This window comes from Salmo trutta, chromosome 21 (assembly GCF_901001165.1).
Source record: "Salmo trutta chromosome 21, fSalTru1.1, whole genome shotgun sequence".
Taxonomy (NCBI): domain Eukaryota; kingdom Metazoa; phylum Chordata; class Actinopteri; order Salmoniformes; family Salmonidae; genus Salmo; species Salmo trutta.
In genome coordinates, this window is record NC_042977.1 from 33,925,746 (window position 1) to 33,945,417 (window position 19,672).

General features: G+C 42.5%; 2 protein-coding genes across 3 annotated transcripts in view; both read right to left on the reverse strand.

Moving 5' to 3' along the window:
• Window positions 1-15,176, reverse strand: part of npc1 (Niemann-Pick disease, type C1) — a 30,054-nt gene extending 14,878 nt beyond the window's left edge. The window contains exons 1-14 of the mRNA XM_029705294.1: window positions 14,997-15,176; window positions 8,691-8,819; window positions 8,427-8,533; window positions 8,055-8,218; window positions 6,212-6,379; window positions 4,932-5,181; window positions 4,668-4,750; window positions 4,147-4,517; window positions 3,645-3,871; window positions 3,272-3,372; window positions 2,745-2,847; window positions 2,403-2,592; window positions 1,873-2,055; window positions 1,622-1,736 (exon numbers count right to left, since the gene is read on the reverse strand). Of these exons, the coding sequence (XP_029561154.1) occupies window positions 1,622-1,736; window positions 1,873-2,055; window positions 2,403-2,592; window positions 2,745-2,847; window positions 3,272-3,372; window positions 3,645-3,871; window positions 4,147-4,517; window positions 4,668-4,750; window positions 4,932-5,181; window positions 6,212-6,379; window positions 8,055-8,218; window positions 8,427-8,533; window positions 8,691-8,819; window positions 14,997-15,068 (2,263 nt within the window). The 5' untranslated portion in view covers window positions 15,069-15,176. The remainder of the gene's footprint in view (window positions 1-1,621; window positions 1,737-1,872; window positions 2,056-2,402; window positions 2,593-2,744; window positions 2,848-3,271; window positions 3,373-3,644; window positions 3,872-4,146; window positions 4,518-4,667; window positions 4,751-4,931; window positions 5,182-6,211; window positions 6,380-8,054; window positions 8,219-8,426; window positions 8,534-8,690; window positions 8,820-14,996) is intronic.
• A 142-nt stretch (window positions 15,177-15,318) lies between these two features.
• LOC115157224 (epidermal growth factor receptor) overlaps window positions 15,319-19,672 on the reverse strand; it is an 85,786-nt gene continuing 81,432 nt past the window's right edge. For both annotated transcript variants that reach the window (XM_029705295.1, XM_029705296.1), the window contains 3 exons: window positions 18,075-18,128; window positions 17,827-17,920; window positions 15,319-17,532 (listed from right to left, as the gene is read on the reverse strand). In XM_029705295.1, coding sequence (XP_029561155.1) covers window positions 17,102-17,532; window positions 17,827-17,920; window positions 18,075-18,128 — 579 coding nt within the window. In that variant the 3' untranslated portion in view covers window positions 15,319-17,101. The remainder of the gene's footprint in view (window positions 17,533-17,826; window positions 17,921-18,074; window positions 18,129-19,672) is intronic.

A 19,672-nucleotide genomic window follows, 5' to 3' on the forward strand; every position in this document is an offset into this window, starting at 1 on the left:
GTATTAATACACATGTGAATTGGACATTTTTTGTTTGTTAATTTTTTTATATCCCAACTCTCCCTGAGAAAGCCTCAGAGAGTGGCGTCAGAGCCAGGATCTGCCATTATCAACGGCAACCATGGGTTAAGTGCCTTGCTCAATGGCACATCAACAGATTTTGCACCTTGTCAGCTCAGGGATTCAAACCAGTAACCGACTAACGCTAGGCTACCTGCCGTCCTTAGTATGCCAAGTAGCTCAAATAAGCAAAGAGAAACGACAGTCCATCATTACTTGAAGACATGAAGGTCGGTCAATCCGGAACATTTCAAGAACTTTGAAAGTTCTTCAAGTGCAGTCGCAAAAAGCATCAAGCACTATGGTGAAACTGGCTCTCATGAGGACCGCCACAGGAAAGGAAGACCCAGAGTTACCTCTGCTGCAGAGGATACGTTCATTAGAGTTACCAGCCTCAGAAATTGCAGCCCAAATAAATGCTTCACAGAGTTCAAGTAACAGACATCTCAACATCAACTGTTCAGAGGAGACCATGTGAATCAGGCCTTCATGGTCAAATTGCTGCAAAGAAACCACTACTAAAGGACACCAATAAGAAGAAGAGACTTGCTTGGGCCAAGAAACATGAGCAATGGACATTAGACCGGTGGAAATCTGTCTTTCAGTCTGATGAGTCCAAATTTGACATTTTTGCTTCCAATCGCCGTGTCTTTGTGAGACGCAGAGTAGGTGAACGGATGATCTCTGCATGTGTGGTTCCCACCGTGAAGCATGGAGGTGGTGTGATGGTGCTTTGATGGTGACACGGTCTGATTTATTTAGATTTCAGGGCACACTAAACCAGCATGGGTATCACAGCATTCTGCAGCAATGCACCACCCCATCTGGTTTGCGCTTAGTGGGACTATCATTTGTTTTTCAACAGGACTATGAGCCAACACACCTCCAGGCTGTGTAAGGGCTATTTAATCAAGAAGGAGAGTGATGGAGTGATGAATTATGACCTGGTCTCAACAAAGACCCGACTTCAAACCAATTGAGATGGTTTGGGATGAGTTGGACCACAGAGTGAAGGAAAAGCAGTCAACAAGTGCACAGCATATGTGGGAACTCCTTCAAGACTGTTAGAAAAGCATTCCAGGTGAAGCTGGTTGAGAGAATGCCAAGAGTGTGCAAAGCTGTCATCAAGGTGGCTATTTTGAACAATCTTTGCACTTAAATAGCGAATGGAGGACGCTTTCCCATGGTTAATTTTCATGCCAGCAAGGCCTAGCCTATAGAAAGCTGATGGCCTCTACTAAAAATAGGTGGATCCCATCACTCAATTGCATAGCCTATGAAAATGTTGCGCAACATGAGCTCATGGGCTTTTATGAAGTGTTTGATTTGATTTTTGATTACATTTGCATTGATGTCAGAGTGATTAGGAGGGACAATAGAGTGCTGAGTACCAGGCAGTTAGCAAGTTTGGTAGGCTACTAATGACCATCAGCAGCAGAACTTGAAGAAGCCTAAATTATCGAAACTAAAACGGTCAAGTGGAATTTGACTGCCTTCATGACCACTAGTGTGGCGGTAATATGGTCACCGTAACAGCCCTAGTTACAGGTCATTCTCATACCCAGGAAGAAAGCCACGGTCTCAGAGAAGGAGGAGAGGAACATGCTTGGAGCCACGTCTCCTAGGATACGGCCTATCTGCTGGTGCAGCTCTTCATGAGTCATCCGCTCATCCCTCTGTACAACACAACACACACAGGAGGTAAATACAGTGTGTGTGTGTAAAAACAGAGTCAACACTGGTATTCAAAACTATGTCCAATAAATCATGGTTAGTGTAGTCAGACAAGCATCATGCGAGCATAATGCCTACCTGGTATGTCTGTACAATGATGAAGATGTTGTCGACGCCCACGGCCAACACCAGGAAGGGGATGACCTCAATGACGATGAGTGTGAGAGGGACGCCAGCGTAGCTGAAGATGCCCAGAGAACAGGCCACTGAGCTCAGCACGATCACAATGCCTGCTATGCCCAGGGAGATCTTAGAGTCCACCTGGGAAGGGACAAAGACAATGAGTTGCTCACATTTCAAATTTGTTATTTTTCTGACGTTTGAGTTACTGGATGCATTATTCATTCATTCTCAATGCTTTCGAAATTAGTTTTACAAACTCACACCGCAAACGATATGATCTTTGCAAATGAAACAGATATCATGTTTCTAAATGAAATGGTGACAAGGTGAACAGCTGGACAATACACTATTGTAAAGTGAGTTAGTTGTCTCACCTGTATTCGTCTGAAGCTGTGGATATGCCCCAGAGCCAGGGAGATGTAGACCAACATCATCTTACTAAATTAAATCAACTATTATAATGTCTGAAGTTAGTTACCACTAACCAATACTCTCCTGAAGCTGTGGATATGTCCTAACGCCAGGGAGATGTAGACGAACATTATCGCATAGCTGACCACGACGGTGCTGAGGTCACTTTCGCTCTCACGGTTGATCTCGTCCTCGATGCTCCTCTCAGAGTTGAAGGAGATGGTCAGGTTGGGGTTTGAATAGTTCTTCAGGAAGCTGATGAATCTGGAAACAGAGACATGGAGGGTTGTGTTAGTGCAATGGCAACTCATGGCACAAAACCAAACCATTTTTGACTTGTGAAATATGAAATGAATTTAGTCTATACACTAGAATCTGAAGGTTGATAGCTGACAAAGTATGAGATTATTGCTCACTCTTTCTCCCAGGCCAGAGCTTTCCCCAGCTTGACAGTGTCGTTATGGTAGTTGTTGACAGGAAACGTGATCACTAGAGCTGTGGCGTTGTTGTAGTTGGTTGCTACAGTGGGGAAGAAAGATGTAAATATGTCATGGTCAGGGAATTTGTGTTGACAGTAGACAAACTATAGTAAATCAATACAGAAGATACTGAAGGATAGCATATCCAAGAGATTCAAAGCTGCAAACAGTCCGAGACAGCTAATTACACCCAATTCTACACAGGCCAATTACCCACAAAAATGTGGTCTCTCTGCATAATAGAAACTATAAAATAAACAATTTGTGCTTAAACTGACTATATAAAAGGAGTTATGCAATAAAGTTAAGCAATTTTAGCACTGACAAGTTTTCCCAACTCAAACATACAAATAATACAATTAAACATACCCACAGAAAAAGCAGGACAAAATAGAAAGGTATATTGCCCACTGACTAGTACATTATATTTCTTTGTGTGATGATGTACATGTAACCCCACTCACCATCATAGCCTCCCAGGACCAGCCAGGGGAAGATGGGGCCTCCGTAGGTGCCCAGGCAGGGATCGTGGAGCAGACTGGTGTCGTTGAGGGACGCTGGGGCACTACACACAGGAGAGACAGAGCGAATGCTTTAAGAACTCTGAGGTAATATACATCTATGACTACTATTCACCACTTACAGCTTTGAGTATATACTTGCTGAAGGGAAATGAGGAGCAAGAAAGGCATTTTTAAATATGCAATATCAGAACCAATATCTCAATGTGAATGAGTTGAGAGTTGGAGAGGAACTCCAACTAGTATAACCTCATGTATTCAGCAGTATTCCCCAGATGCAGATGTTACTAGAGAATGTGTTCCGAGGGCCACTCACCTGACACAGTAGAGGAAGTGTGTGTGGTAGTCTGCGTAGACGTAGAAGTCATCTCCTATGCTACGGTCCAGCTGTTTGTGGCTGTTCTGGAAGTAGTTGAGAACACTGAGGATGGTACAGTTGTTGTTGTATGGGGCCAGCGGGGCCAAGCAGATATCCTTTAGGGTCACGTTCTGGTCCCCGTATGAGGCCACTATGTTCTCTATGTCCGTCTGGAGATCCAACACCTGAGAGATGAGAGATTGTGGAAAATTGACAGAGAAAAACAAACTAAAGCTATAAAATGTCACATCAGAACTAAAGCAAGGACCAAGGATGTCTTCCTGAAGAGAAGAGCCTCCACAATTGGTCTACAAGAGAGCGAATATATTATTGGCTCGCAGATAGCTTGACCCAAATGCCCACAACCAATAATCCCATTGAAAACGCTACAACAATTCCATCTGAAAGTATCAATCAATCAATCACCACCCAGCCCATTTTTTTCCTCTACCTAACCCACCTGGTGGAGGACGTCCTTGTCCAGGGGGGCTCCGAAGGGCACGGCAGCCCCCGCGGGGTACGGGGAGTAGATAGATTCTGACTGCAATGTGGTGGTGATGATGAGCTGCTCTGCCCTGAAGAAGGGTCCAAAGTGGCTGTCAAAGTAGTCCTTCTCCTGCCTGGCCTGGCTGCTGGGCGAGGACCACAGCTCCACAGGGTCCGTGGTGATCTTCATGTAGACCAGGCCCCCTGAGCAGACGGCCACTATGATCAGGCTGCCCAGGATGACCATGAGGGGCTGCCGTACGCAAAACGAGCCCCAGCGGGTAAAGAGGTAACGCAGGGCGTTCTCGAAGCGCTCGCCCAACGTCTCGCCACATGACGCATCCACTGAGATAGAGAGAGGGAAGACAGGAAAGACAGGAGCTTACAGGTCAGATCGTAGCAAGAACAGGTTTGGAGGTGTATCTTACTGAATATTGTGCTTGGTTATTTTCCAAAATGAGACAGAGTCAGATCTCATGCCAAACAAAAGAGTACCTTGATCAATGCTGTCTTTTTTCAGAGAGTGAGGGTTATTGCTGTCCAATATTGGGCCATACTCAGACTCAATTCTCCTTTTTCTGAATAAGAAATAAGAGAAATAGACAAGCATTACATACTGCTCCAAAATGGCACTGAATAGACAAGCATTACATACTGCTCCAAAATGGCACTGAATAGACAAGCATTACATACTGCTCCAAAATGGCACTGATTAAAAGTGTGACTGAAATCTCTGCATCAGTGCCCCTCAGTTATCACCTGTAGCACCAGGTGCCGATCACGGTTCCCATGAAGACAAGGAGGAAGGCCATGTAGGAGATCCACATGATGAGGACCATTGCGCCAATGCCCAAGATGGTCCATGGTGGGGGCAGGGGAGGGGGGACAGGCTGGGGGCCACAGGCCTGGCTACAGTCCTGGCAGGAGCAGGGACCAGAGCCATCCTCCAGACCCTCCGTACAGTCATATGTCTTGTTGTTCATGGGGGTCATACCGGATACTGACACGTCTGAAGAGGTGGGGGTGGTACGAGGATGTTGAGTGATTTGTTGTGATCATTAAAAACAAAAGAAGAAAGCATTAGGCATAAGTACTCAATATTGTGTTAATGTACGTATTACATACACTGAACAAAAATATAAAACACAACATGAAAAGTGTTGGTCCCATGTTTCATGAGCTGAAATAAAAGATCCCTGAAATAGTCCATATGTACAAAAAGCTTATTTCTCTCGAATGTTGTGAACAAATTTGTTTACATCCCTGTTAGTGAATATTTCTCTTCACCAAGACAATCTATCCACCTGACAGGTGTGGCATATCAAGAAGCTGATTAAACAGTATGATCATTACACAGGTGCACCTTGTGCTGGGGACAATAAAAGGCCACAAAAATGTGCAGTTGTGTCACACAACAAAGCCACAGATGTCTCAAGTTGAGGGAGCGTGCAACTGGCATGCTGACTGCAGGAATGTCCACCAGAGCTGTTGCCAGATAATTTTGTGTTAATTTCTCTACCATAAGTCGCCTCCAATGTTGTTTAAGAAAATTTGGTAGTACGTCTAACCGGCCTCACAACGGCAGACCACGTGTATGGTGTCATGTGGGCGAGCAGTTTGCTGATGTCAACGTTGTGAGGCCATGGTGGCATGGGCAGGCATAAGCTACGCACAACGAACACAATAGCATTTTATCAATGGCAATTTGAATGCACAAAAATGCCGTAACGAGATCCTGAGGCCCATTGTGAGACCCATTTTTTTTTAAAGGCATCTGTATTCCCAGTCATGTGAAATTCATAGATTAGGGCCTAATTAATTTATTTCAAATTACTGATTTCCTTAAATGAACTGTAACTCCGTAAAACCAATGAAATTGTTGCATGTTGCATTTATATTTTTGTTCAGTGTAATTTCACAGAGACCAGTGACATTTTCAAACAGTGAAATTACATATCTGATTACCCTTGTTGGGACATCCAAACCTTGCATGTACAAAGTGCAAATATTCTGTGTTTGTCCATTTAACATAATTTCACCTGAGAATATAGGGATGATGGTGAAGGGACTCTGTCCGTTGTTGATGTCGAACATGTACTCGATCCAGTTGGTGGCGTTGCAGTCACTGGCATCTTTCCCACAGAGCAGTGACAAGGCCTTCACATTACTGGAGGGAGCCTGGACATCCTGACAAGCATTATACATGGCTGCCAAGAAAGAGGACCAGAATTACATGAAACACCTTGGCACAGACCAACATCTGTAGCATTAGGTCAACAATAGTTATGCTAGCCAAGGGAAGTGACTGCATTTTTCCACTCTTCAAGCTGTGACCTTCAACTGCATTTTGCCAAATGCAGCACAACACAGGGGTGTTAATCTGACCCTTATCTCCCCAACTAATTGCATAATACAAGGAAATTAATTAGTTTGTAGAAATCTACTTATCAAGATGTTCACTGGCACCGCTACTCGGTCAGCATATACTACATGCCCAAAAGTATGTAGACACCTGCTCGTCGAGCATCTCATTCCAAAATAATGGGCATTAAAATATGGAGTTGGTTCACCATTTGCTTCTATAATAGCCTCCACTCTTCTGGCTTTCCACTAGATGTTGGAACATTGCTGCGGGAACTTGCTTCCATTCAGCCATAAGTGCATTAGTGAGGTTGGGCACTGATGTTGGCCGATTTGGCCTGGCTCACAGTCGGCCTTCCAATTCATCCCAAAGGTTATCGATGGGGTTGAGGTCAGGGCTCTGTGCAAGCCAGTCAAGTTCTTCCACACCGATCTCAATAAACCATTTCTGTGTGGACCTTGCTTTGTGCAGTGGGGCATTGTCATGGTGAAACAGGAAAGGGCCTTCCCCAAACTGTTGCCACAAAGTTGGAAGCACAGAATCGTCTAGAATGTCATTGTATGCTGTAGCATTAAGACTTCCCGTCACTGAAACTAAGGGGCCTAGCCCCGAACCATGAAAAACAGCCCCAGACCATTATTCCTCCTCCACCAAACTTTACAGTTGGCACTATACATTGGGGCAGGTAGCGTTCTCCTGGCATCCACCAAACCCAGATTCATCCGTCAGACTGCCAGATGGTGAAGCGTGATTCATCACTCCAGAGAACGCGTTTCCACTGTTCCAGAGTCCAATGGAGGCGAGCTTTACACCACTCCAGCTGATGCTTGGCATTGCGCATGGTGACCTTAAATAAAATGTTATTGGTCACATACACATATTTAGTATATGTTATTGAAGGTGTAGCAAAATTCTTGATCTTAGGCTTGTGTGCGGCTGCTCTGCCATTGAAACCCATTTCATGAATCTCCCGACAAAGTTATTGTGCGGACGTTGCTTCCAGAGGCAGTTTGGAACTCAGTGGGGAGTGTTGCAACTGAGGACAGACGATTTTTACGCGCTACGTGTTTCAGCGGTCCCGTTCTGTGAGCTTGTGTGGCCTACCACTTCACGGCTGAGCCGTTGCAGCTCCTAGAGTTTCCACTTCACAATAACAGCACTTACAGTTGACCGGGGCAGCTCTACCAGGGCATACATTTGACGAACTGACTTGTTGGAAAGGTGGCATCCTATGACGGTGCCACATTTAAAGTCACTGAGCTCTTCAGTAAGACCATTCTAGTGCCAATGTTTGTCTATGGAGATTGCACGGCTGTGTGCTCGATTTTATACACCTGTAAGCAACGGGAGTGGCTGAAAAGCCAAATCCACTAATTTGAAGGGGTGTCCACATATACTTTTGTATATATAGTGTGTCTCAAACTGTGATATAAAGACTGTGCCCACTAGCTGGATAATGACCATAGGAGTTGGCTCTGACAGCACAAACAGAGCTGAGACCAGGAAATGTGCCCCCTCACCATTGGCAAATGTCTGTCCAATGTAGTACTGGACTTCCACCACATTGGTCTTGTTGGCAACTGTGTCATTAGTGAACTGGGTTCCATTCATAAAGAGACTCTGGAGGGGGCTGCAGGTTAGCTCACAGAACAGGTTCATCAGGTTGAAGAAACAGGCTGGGCATCTGGAGAACATAGAGAGTCAGGATAAAGCTTATCATCATCATCATCATCATCATCATCATATAAAGAGACCTTTAGAAGGAAACAGGTGACAATGATAAGATGCCAACAAAGCTACCTTACTGCCAAGGCATCTTGCTAAACTATAGCTATAACGGTGGTCTGTCCAAGTATGGCACACGTAACACCAAAGTCCCTTTTGGTACGTACCGAGAGAGGAACTGTAGGGGCAACTGAAGGCTCCCTTTCAGAGTCTGGAGCTGCTGGACATCACAGCACAGACTCTGGTTCCCATAGTCATAGCCTGGACACAGCTCCTACACACAAACAGACACACGGTATCATTTCCATGACCTAACTTGGTTTTGCGAAAGTAAAACATGTGAGACAGACCACATTTCAATGTAAGTCAACTGTCATTTCAGAAGGCATCTTGAGAACCAGTTCAAAGAAAGCGTCCATGGTCAACCTTACCGTGAGCAGCTCATGGCCCTCTGCTGGAAGTGGGATGGGTGGTCCTGTATAGTTGCAGTTGTACTTCTTCCCCGGGACCTTGTCGGACTCACCACACTCACCGTACCACACACAGTGCTGGGCTTGAACCTGAGAGAAGATAGGTAGGCTACTTATCAGAACTTAAATTTGCTGTTCTGTAGGCTACATATGCTGCACCATGGATGCACATTTTACAATGCTTTTGTTGCGGTCATTGAAGGCCCTCAAGAAAGTGTTAGTCGAGTTTTCTGTTCATTTGAATTGGTGAGATCAGTTGCTACTGTGTAAAAGTCAAAAAGGCACGTAGGCACTGTGTTTGAACGCTAAAGACAACAAACGGGTAAATCAATTTGAATTCAATCACTTTTTGACAGGATTTCATTTAAACAAAACTTTCCATACATGTTGGTCAATGGAAGAAGTCAGAAAGTGACTTTCTGGACCTGAATGCCAAAAGACGGGGCCTTTCGAGGTGGATAGTAGGCTAATATTACACTCAGACGTGGTATAGAGAAACAAGTGAAAATAACCTCAAGGTGCACAAGATGTCAGCTCACTTCTGCTTTAATTTAGCAAGAATATCATTTGGGTAAATCATTTGAATTCTATCACTTTTTGACAGCAACGCTTTTGATTCGAACAAAACCTTCCATACATATTTGTCCATAGTAGAAGTGCTCAGAATGTGACTTTTTGGACCTGAATGCCAAAACATTCAAGAGATAAAGGTGCTCAAAGGTGACTCCTTTTGCATACCCCACCATACCATGAGACATCGTGTCTTCATCACTGGAAAAGATAAACGATTGAAATTGATATAATTTAAAAGCTTACAAACAGGGTTGTCAAACTATTTGATAATTTATTGATTTTAACTCTTTTTTTTAAATGGATGCCCTTTTTTAGTATTCAGACCCCTTGACTTTTTCCGCATTTTGTTACGTTAGACTTATTCTAAAATTGATAAAAATATTTTTTTCCTCTCAATCTACACATAATACCCCTTAATGACAAAGTAAAAACTATTTCTTTTTTGCAAATGTATCAAATATAAAACTGAAATATCACATTTACATAAGCATTCAGACTCTTTACTCACTACTCTGTTGAAGCACCTCTGGCAGTGATTACAGCCTCGAGTCTTCTTGGGTATGACGCTACAAGCTTGGCACACCTGTATTTGGGGAGTTTCTCCCATTCTTCTCTGCAGATCCTCTCAACCTCTGTCAGGTTGGATGGGGAGCATCGCTGCACAGCTATTTTCAGGTCTCTCCAGAGATGTTCGATCGGGTTCAAGTCCTGGCTCTGGCTGGGCCCCTCAAGGACATTCAGAGACTTGTCCCGAAGCCACTCCTGCATTGTCTTGGCTCTGTGCTTAGGGCCATTGTCCTGTTGGAAGGTGAACCTTTGCCCCAGCCTGAGGTCCTGAGTCTGGCCACTCTACCATAAAGGCCTGATTGGTGGAGTGCTGCAGAGACGGTTGTCCTTCTGGAAGGTTCTCCCATCTCCACATTTCTAAAAAACTGTTTTTGCTTTGTCATTATGCGGTATTGTGTGTAGATTGACGAGGCCATTTTTTAAAATGTCATCAATTTTAGAATAAGGCTGTTACGTAACAAAATGTGGAAAAAGGGAAGGGCTCTGTATACTTTCCCGAAAGCACTGTATACTTACAATTCATTTTAGCATTCTTTGTGCATATATCCCGTTTTACGCCATCTGAGTTTGTGTTGTGCCCGCCATTGGTTGAGACACAACATGCTCTTGAATACAGGGTGAGTGTAATTTCAAATCATACAAATAGAATTCATGGATTCAAAGTTGGTTGCCGGTCCACGCATTGTCAAATTACATGGGTTTTCCTATGGAAGATTGACAGTATAATTTAAAACAGATATTCCCATTCAAGTCAACATTCTCTGATGTCTGGAGTTCCAACCATCTGTGTGGTACCATTTGAAAGTTGAAATTAAAAATACATTCCCATTTTAGTACATTTATCAGCCAAAACGTGACACCCTGTATTCAAGAGCATGTTGTCTCAACCAATGGCAGTCACAACACAAAAACCTCAGATATAAAATAGGGTCTAAACTACAACATATATGAATATGAAAATAATCTGAGTTTACACATTTTTTGATAATTGACATTAAAAGGTTAAAAAATGAAATTGTGTCTTACTTTTTTTTTATCTAGAAATGAAACAGTTTGACAACCCTGTTTGTAAGCTTTTAAATTATATCAATTTCAATCGTTTATCTTTTCCAGTGATGAAGACACGATGTCTCATGGTATGGTGGGGTATGCAAAAAGAGTCACCTTTGAGCACCTTTATCTCTTGAATGTTTTGGCATTCAGGTCCAAAAAGTCACATTCTGAGCACTTCTACTATGGACAAATATGTATGGAAGGTTTTGTTCGAATCAAAAGCGTTGCTGTCAAAAAGTGATAGAATTCAAATGATTTACCCAAATGATATTCTTGCTAAATTAAAGCAAAAGTGAGCTGACATCTTGTGCACCTTGGGGTTATTTTCACTTGTTTCTCTATACCACGTCTGAGTGTAATATTAGCCTACTATCCACCTCGAAAGGCCCTGCGTTTCAGATTCTAAAATAAAACCTTCACTTCTGCAAATCACATGTGCTGTGGTCTTCCGCGTTCCACTTTTAATCTACTCTTTCGATGGTTGACTTCCTAACAAGTTTCTCACAGTACACACTGCGCCCTGTTGTTTTGCATAGGTCACTCGACAGACTTGGTTGGTTCCCTTATTGTCACTGTCAGGGGTTTCAAGTAGATCACAGTAAGATGCACTCTACGACTAGACTGAACTCACTAATTATGTGTTGCTACTGTTAAATTACTTCCAACATGTCTCTTATGAGTTATTACACTTGCATTTAAAGGAGGGGTGTGTTTGAAGACATTAATGCACGTATTTTGTGCCTTTTCTGTGACCAGACCTTGGCTGTGCTCCTCCTAGTCTAAAGCCTTGTTCACACTGCTGAGCCTACTCCACTGCATACATACCCGTTGTTAATGAGACAACTAATGTAGCCACAGATAGATACAGCGAGGCATGTCTTAACGTGAACACATCTCCAAGTAGGGTACAGCCGTAGGGTACTCCCGTTACACCCATGTTAAATTGCCTACTTTACTCATAACCGGCAGTACTCTTTTTAAAAATTATTATTATTATTATTATTATTATTATTATTATTATTATTATTAAATGTACATATGCTTGGTTGGTCATTTTTAACATTCTTCCATGTCGACTTAACCACAAACAGCATGATCAGAGACCGTCGCATGGAAAGTACATCACAATTATCAGCCAAAGAGCCAAAAAGCCGGGGTGTATTCATTACAGAAACAGTTTACCATTTCAGAACAAAATGGAAGCAAACACAGCAAAACTAAAGTTTCTATTGCAAATGCAGGTAGATCCTTCCCCGTTTCGTTCAATTTGCTTCAGTTTAAGCTTTGCAACAGAATCGGAACTCTGGAGCTCTGTCAGAGTAACCATCAGGTTCTTGGTCACCTCTCTGATTGCTCAGTTTGGCCGGGGGCCAGCTCTATGAAGAGTGTTGATGGTACCAAACTTCTTCCATTTAAGAATGATGAAGGCCACGGTGTTCTTGGGGACCTTCAATGCTGCAGAAATGTTTTGGTACCCTTCCCCAGATCTAATGAAACAAAAATAGAACTGTTTGGCCATAATGACCATCGTTATGTTTGGAGGAAAAAGGGGGAGGCTTGCAAGCCAAAGAACACCATCCCATCCATGAAGCACGGGGGTGGCAGCATTATGTTGTTGTGGGGGTGCTTTTCTGCAGGAGGGACTGGTGCACTTCACAAAATAGATGGCATCATGAGGCAGGAAAACTATGTGGATATATTGAAGCAACATCTCAAGAAATCAGTCAGGAAGTTAAAGCTTGGTCACAAATGGGTCTTCCAAATGGACAATGACCCCAAGCATACTTCCAAAGTTGTGGCAAAATTCTTTAAGGACAACAAAGTCAAGGTATTGGAGTGGCCATCACAAAGACCTGACCTCAATCCTATAGAACATTTGTGGGCAGAACTGAAAAAGCATGTGCGAGCAAGGAAGCCTACAAACATGACTCAGTTACACCAGCTCTGTGTAACTGGGCCAAAATTCACCCAACTTATTGTGGGAAGCTTGTGGAAGGCTACCCGAAACGTTTGACTCAAGTTAAACAATTTAAAGGCAATGCTACCAAATACTAATTGAGTGTATGTAAACTTCTGACCCACTGGGAATGTGATGAAAGAAATAAATGCTGAAATAAATCACTACTATTATTCTGACATTTCACATTCTTAAAATAAAAGTGATGATCCTAACTGACATAAAACAGGGAATTTTTACTCTGATTAAATGTCAGGAATTGTGAAAAACTGAGTTTAAATGTGTTTGGCTAAAGTGTATGTAAACTTCCGACTTCAACTGCATTTTATACCATCTATTGCACCTTGTCTATGCCGCTCGGCCATCGCTCATCCATATATTTACATATTCTCATTCACCCCTTTAGATTTGTGTGTATTAGGTAGTTGTTGGGAAATTGTTAGATATTACTGCACTGTTAGAACTAGAAGCACAATTATTTCACTACACTCGCATTAACATCTGCATGTGACCAATAAAATGTGATTTGAGACAAGTCACATGGCCAGGAACCAGAATTATATCTGATTTCAAACCCCCTATGAAAGTGATTTGAAATGTGTCTTGAAAAATCTGATTCCATTGTGCTTTTTGGCTGGCTGTCCTGACTGCAGGAAAAATAACAGATTCTAAATCGGATAGGATTTACATTTTTATTTGAGTCACTTCAAACTGCCAATATGAACAAGGCTTAAGCCTCTGTCTGTTCTGAGTCTGACATAGAGATATTGTGTTTCTATGTGGGGCATATTCAAAAGGCACTCACCATCCACCACCAAACCACTGAATCAGCTACCTAGGAGGAGTATGGCACACCTAACAGGCTATCCAACATTTGTTTATTGTTACTCCATACAGCCATACATACTGTATCTTAAAGTTAATTGCCCTTTTGCTGCGTGTTGTCGTGAAGTGTATTGGAAATGATTTGACTGATCAATTTATTTTAGGAATGCAAATGACTGCGCGAGTACAAAGATAGCGCTTGTCAATTTTAACAATGGGCTATTGAATTCCATTCCACGAGAGAAAATCTGATCAAAACATGAGTTGCTTTGGGTCGTTTGTTGGATTCATGTACTTTTAGCAAAATGTGCTTGATATTGGAGCAGGAGACGGACGCCGCACATCAGTGGCTTTGAAGAGGTCTCAATCTCACTTGAATCAAAGTAGTCATTTACATGTAAACCCATGTCACGCAAATATTTGATTTGACATAAACAAAGGTGGTTATTTACTTTACCTTGCTGAATAGCTAACGTTAGCTGCATTTGATGAATGCGTTTCGAGCTACATGACACTCGCGTGACAATGACGCACACTATTTGGTCACGTCTGGGCCGTTTGCTTACTAGCGAGCTCCTAGAGAAATATCTATTTTAGCTGTCAGTCTCCCAAACCAGGCTTCCCCAACTGGCGGCCTGAAACCGGACGAATTTTGTTTTATTATTTGTGTTTATTGTAGGACATTAGACAGTAAAAACACCATCAAATCAGCTCCAGATGACTTTACATTTTAGAAATCAGATCCAAAGTATTGCCAAACAATAGATATGTGATCGTATACAAATATAAGCAAGGTTTGCAATTATGTTTTGTCAAATCTGTTTGGTCTTGCTGTCTACAAATTATTTGTAGTCATTTTCCGGTCCCCTGACCATCCGCTCAATAAGAAATCGTCCAGCGGCTGAATCTAGTTGATGATGGTCAAAACTAGCTACTAGTACAATTTGTAGCTGGCAGCCGATTCTAGTTTATTGATGCCAACTAACGCTAACGATCTAGTTACTTTAGCAAGATACTTTACGTTAAACGAACCTTGTAAGAATGAACAGGTCTTGATTTGGGTAAGCAAACTTGCTAGCTTTTTGACACCGATGTAGGTCGTTTGACACACTTTAGCAAGTTAGTAGGGGTGTGCCGTAATAGCGTTAGCGTTTCTGATGATTGAATCAACAAAACAAGTTAGCAAACAGTTACTGCAAGCAACCGGCAGCTTGCTAACTATACGCAACAAGAGATTAGCTAGCTAGCTAAAGAAGTCTATAGAAAGCTATTTAATACGTAGGTGGACTTACCCATTTATAATGTCCCTCTGTCAAAATGATGAAGAGGAAAAAGAAATAGCTTATTTCTGATAAAAGCCCCATCCCTCTTACTGTCACAAATACTTCACTGGCATTCCAACTACAGTAATGACTGACGTTATAACTAGCTATATGAATCCCCCCCAAAACTTCGGCGTTTCCTGTTATTGCTCAAGTCTTCTTCATTACGACATTGGTGACTGGAGAACAACCGTTTGGCACACTGCTGCGACCTACCGGAATGGAAAGTACGAGCACTAGCAACATTGTGAAATGTAAAAAAAAAAAAAAAAAACTTTTGACACACAAAACATTGTTTTTTAACAGGAGATCCTTTAATAATCTTGTATGTTCAGCTTAATAAAACACACTCAGATTTGCTGTTGAACAGTGTAAATGTCTTTGAAGAAAACAAGAAATATTTAAATATAAAAACGTTTTATTCATTTTCACTTTGAAATGAAATAATTACAGTTCATGAATAAGTGTATATTTATATATAAAGGGACAAGACCATTTAGATGAGGAATGTTGATAGGATAATTTATAGGTGACCATATTGAGTATATTGTACACAGCATAATCTCACACTTATCTTGGGGCTCCGGAGCGGCGCAGCGGTCTAAGGCACTGCATCTCAGTGTTAGAGACGTCACTACAGACCTGATTCAATTCCAGGCTGTATCACAACCGGCTGTGTTCGGGAGTCCCATAGGGCGGCGCACAATTGGCCCAGCGCTGTTAGGGTTTGGCCGGGGTAGGCTGTCATTGTAAATAAGAATTTGTCCTAGTAAAATACAAATTATCTGTACATGTACCTCTGTCGAACAGCAGGCTCTCAAATGTCAAGTAACTATTTCATATATTCCTTCAAAACGGTTAGAAGATTTACAGATGTAATGTCAGAACTAAAGACCCAACTGTTCACGACAATAAGCAACAACACAGAGATGTACTAATATTGATGCTTTTACACTGGGGCACCAACAGGGGTCAGTGTGTCTCCCATCTGGCCATATAATAAAGGCTATAGAGCCCTCAAATTAAAATCTGGACCTCAAAGCCAATTTTTCATTATTCCCCTCTAATCAGAGACTGATTTAGACCAGGGACACCAGGTGGATGCAATTAATTATCAGGTAGAGCAGAAAACCAGCAGGTTCCAGACCTCATAGTGTAAGATTTGAATACCCCTGCTATAGAGCCTTCAGCAGAGTCATCAATAGCAACATTTGACATTGTTGTGTCCTCATGAAACCCTCCTTCAGAAAGAGTGCCGTCATGATTCAGAAGTTCCTCCATCAATGAACACCATGGACCAGCCACCATCAGTGATGAGAGCCTCCTCCTTCCCACTTCTAAAACCAACGTTCAGCAACATTTGACTCCAGTGGGTCTCAAACTGCAGGTTCCACACAGAAGAGCCGAGACATCTAACTGTTGTTCTAACAGTTTCAAGCCCTTAAGCCGTGGAAGGTAAATACCCAACATTACTATATACTCAATACACCAATCCAGTATGAGTGACATCTTTAAGTACGGTTTGTGTTGGCAAGAAAAGGGTGAGCTGCCACATATAATAGTATTTCTGGAGCATCTGACATCAAGGATTGAAGGATACACTATTTTGTCTAGTAATAGTGTTTCTCCACTTATACATTCTGATCACAACTTTTCATTGTGACATTCAACATGGCAACTCTTATGGGTTTTTGATAGGCCTATAAGATACTGTAGCCCCTAAGGTTTTCTCTTGGTCTGTTGAACACAATGGAGTGGAATACACCCAGACCCTAATTTCTATCACATGATTCACATCTCTATCTGTTCAGACACAGTTTGAAATGGAAGAGGGTTTGGAATGAGGAGTTTCATAGTACTATACAATACTAACACTGGTGAAACAAAATGGAAAGCTGCACTTATCTCACTTCTGGCTTCTTTAGGCAGGGATAAATACAATGCAAAGTACAATACAATCCATGGTACCGCTACCCCTCCTAAACAAAGACCTCATGTCTTCTCTTAGTAGGATAGAGAGCCTTATTCCCTGGTGTCTTGTTCCCTCCACAGTGGGAGTAGGGAGGTAACAGGACTCAGTTTGGGCCCACGTACTCTGCGTTCTCTGCGGCTGGGATGTGCGTCTTGATGGAGGGGGTGAAGTCCTGCTGGTAGTCTGGGTTATCTATACTGTTTTGGGGCTGGTTTTTCTGGACGCGGTGGAGCCCACCATTGGAAATGGGGGAGAGGCCATTGGAGGTGGGGGAGAGGAGACCATTGGATATGGGGGAATGGCCGTTAGCAGTGGGGTTGAGGCCATTGGAGATGCCATTGGAGGTGGTGGAGGAGAGGAGGGAGGGCTGGAGGGTGTTGAGGTACTCAGGCCCCACTGCCCCGTTCTTATAGCAGTTCAGGTACTCTGCCTCTGTGTCGTCTGAGGATATGGTGGGGAGGAGGGTGCGAGGGGGACCAGGGTGCTGGTATACAGGGTTTATCATGTCCGAAACTCCGTTCTGGTTAATGTAGTCTGTGGGGCAAAATTACAGGAGTTACTTACTACAGCAGAAAAACAAGTCCTCTGTGTACTAGGTGGACATACAGTGAATGAAACGTTCAATTGGAGTTTTGTAAGCAATGACAGGTGCTCTGACAGAGGTGCTCTACTTGGCATATGAACTACAGCTATTGCCCTGCAGAGGTCACTCTTCCTTTCAAAATGATACATGACTGTTTATTTTGAAAGGAAGGTGTATCACTATATCTAATGAATTAGCCATGTTCTGGGGTTATGACCCTTTGGGAAGTCAATGAGGATACTTGCCTGGAGATGGCTGGAAGGCGTGGTCCAAGAACCTGTCTGTGGGGTCAGCAATGTACCGGAGAACCATGCTTCCTTCTCTGACTGGGAACCCGTTCTAGTTAAAATACAAATGTTGTTGGCCCAAACCCACACCTTAACTGCAAGTATCCGATGAATTAGAGATCAGTTGTTTTGTATGGTGAGACAAGTCAATACTGCAAAGTTTCCTTTTCAGTACACCTCAATGTGCATTTGTGATGGTTACTGACCCCATTTCTGCTGTGGCACATTCCAATGCTGCTGTTCAATGTGCTGTTCTGGCTCTGAAACACAGTCACACTCAGGTTAACACTTCCTTTTACATCTCAACATTACTGTAGGCTTACTTCTTATAAGCTCTTAGTAGTTCTTCACAGTAATGTTTCGAAAGGTCAAACCTTTTCATTTCATTAATGTGTATGAAGAAGATGTTCAAATAAAATAAAACACAAGGAATAAATAAGAGTGACAAAACAGCTCAGACAAATGTAAATATTTTCGACAGGCTGAATAAGAGGAAATAGGAATAAGTTAAACGGGCGACATCTGTCAGAATTGCTGTATAGTGAACCAAACGCTGCAATTATATAATCAGGTTCCTGCACTTGTATTCTGCTAGAAAAATATTTAACAAGTAGTTCTGCCTGCAAAGGTAATCAAAGTTGAAAGCTTATGGAGTAACCAGCCGGCTTTCAGTAGCAGGCATACAGCTTAGATATACGGCCAACACTGCACTTGGAGATGAGTCTTAAGACAGACAGAGAAGGAGAGAGAGAGAGAGATGACTTCTCATCTTAAATACCATTAATCAAGGTGCACCTGGGAGGAAGCAGGGGTAAGGGGGGAGTAGGGGTGAGAACAGAAATAGTATGGGGGAAGAAGAAGACTACCCCTGATTACAATTTAACAGGAACGATTGGGTGATTGAGGGCAGTCTGGTTCAAGCCAGGTATGACCCGTATGAATGCCCACGTCAATGTAATTTACTCTGTTTCATACCCAGCCCATGTACACCATGATTCAATTTCACCACAATGTCAAAAGGGGCTAACTATGAACTTGAACTGGGAGACTCACTATCAGTATCAACATGACCTGACCTGGTTTCATCTTGTTAAATACAGGATAAATACATAAATAAAGAGAATGTTCTAGCCTTTGCAGAAACAATTCACCACAAGGTTGTTGGTTCTTATCCTGAGCGTAGAAGGGAAACCTAAATTGCCTCCAGTAGTCTAAATTGCCAAATGACGTCCATTTTGGAGGTGGATAACAACTTTCTGCAGACCCTTCTTTATAAAACAACAGAGAAGAGCTGTGAGCATGAAGTGAGACATAATGGAATCACTTTTCTTTGATTCTATGCAAGGATGTCATATTATCCAGTTCCTGTAATACACAACAACAAAAAACTATTCTCTGTTTTAGAAATTAGAGCAGAGACAGAGCCAGGGGCTGGTGGAAACCTTTTCTTTTGACAGGTTTACCAGATTCAGATGAACTCCTGGACATCCCCATTGAACATGCATTTTAGTGTCCGGGAAATCGCCTCTAGGTTATCTACTACATAGCAGAAGATGATGGCTAGCCAAATTGATGTGTTATTCTACCATATAATGTAAGAGCTGGGTGCTGAGATATATATTGTACCATATAATGTAGGAGCTGCGTGCTGAGGTATATATTACTATTATTGTACCGTAGAGTGTAGGAGCTGGGTGCTGAAGGTGCTGAGGTATATATTATTATTATTGTACCATAGTGTAGGAGCTGGGTGCTGAAGGTCCTGAGGTATATATTACTAGTATTGTACCATAGAGTGTAGGAG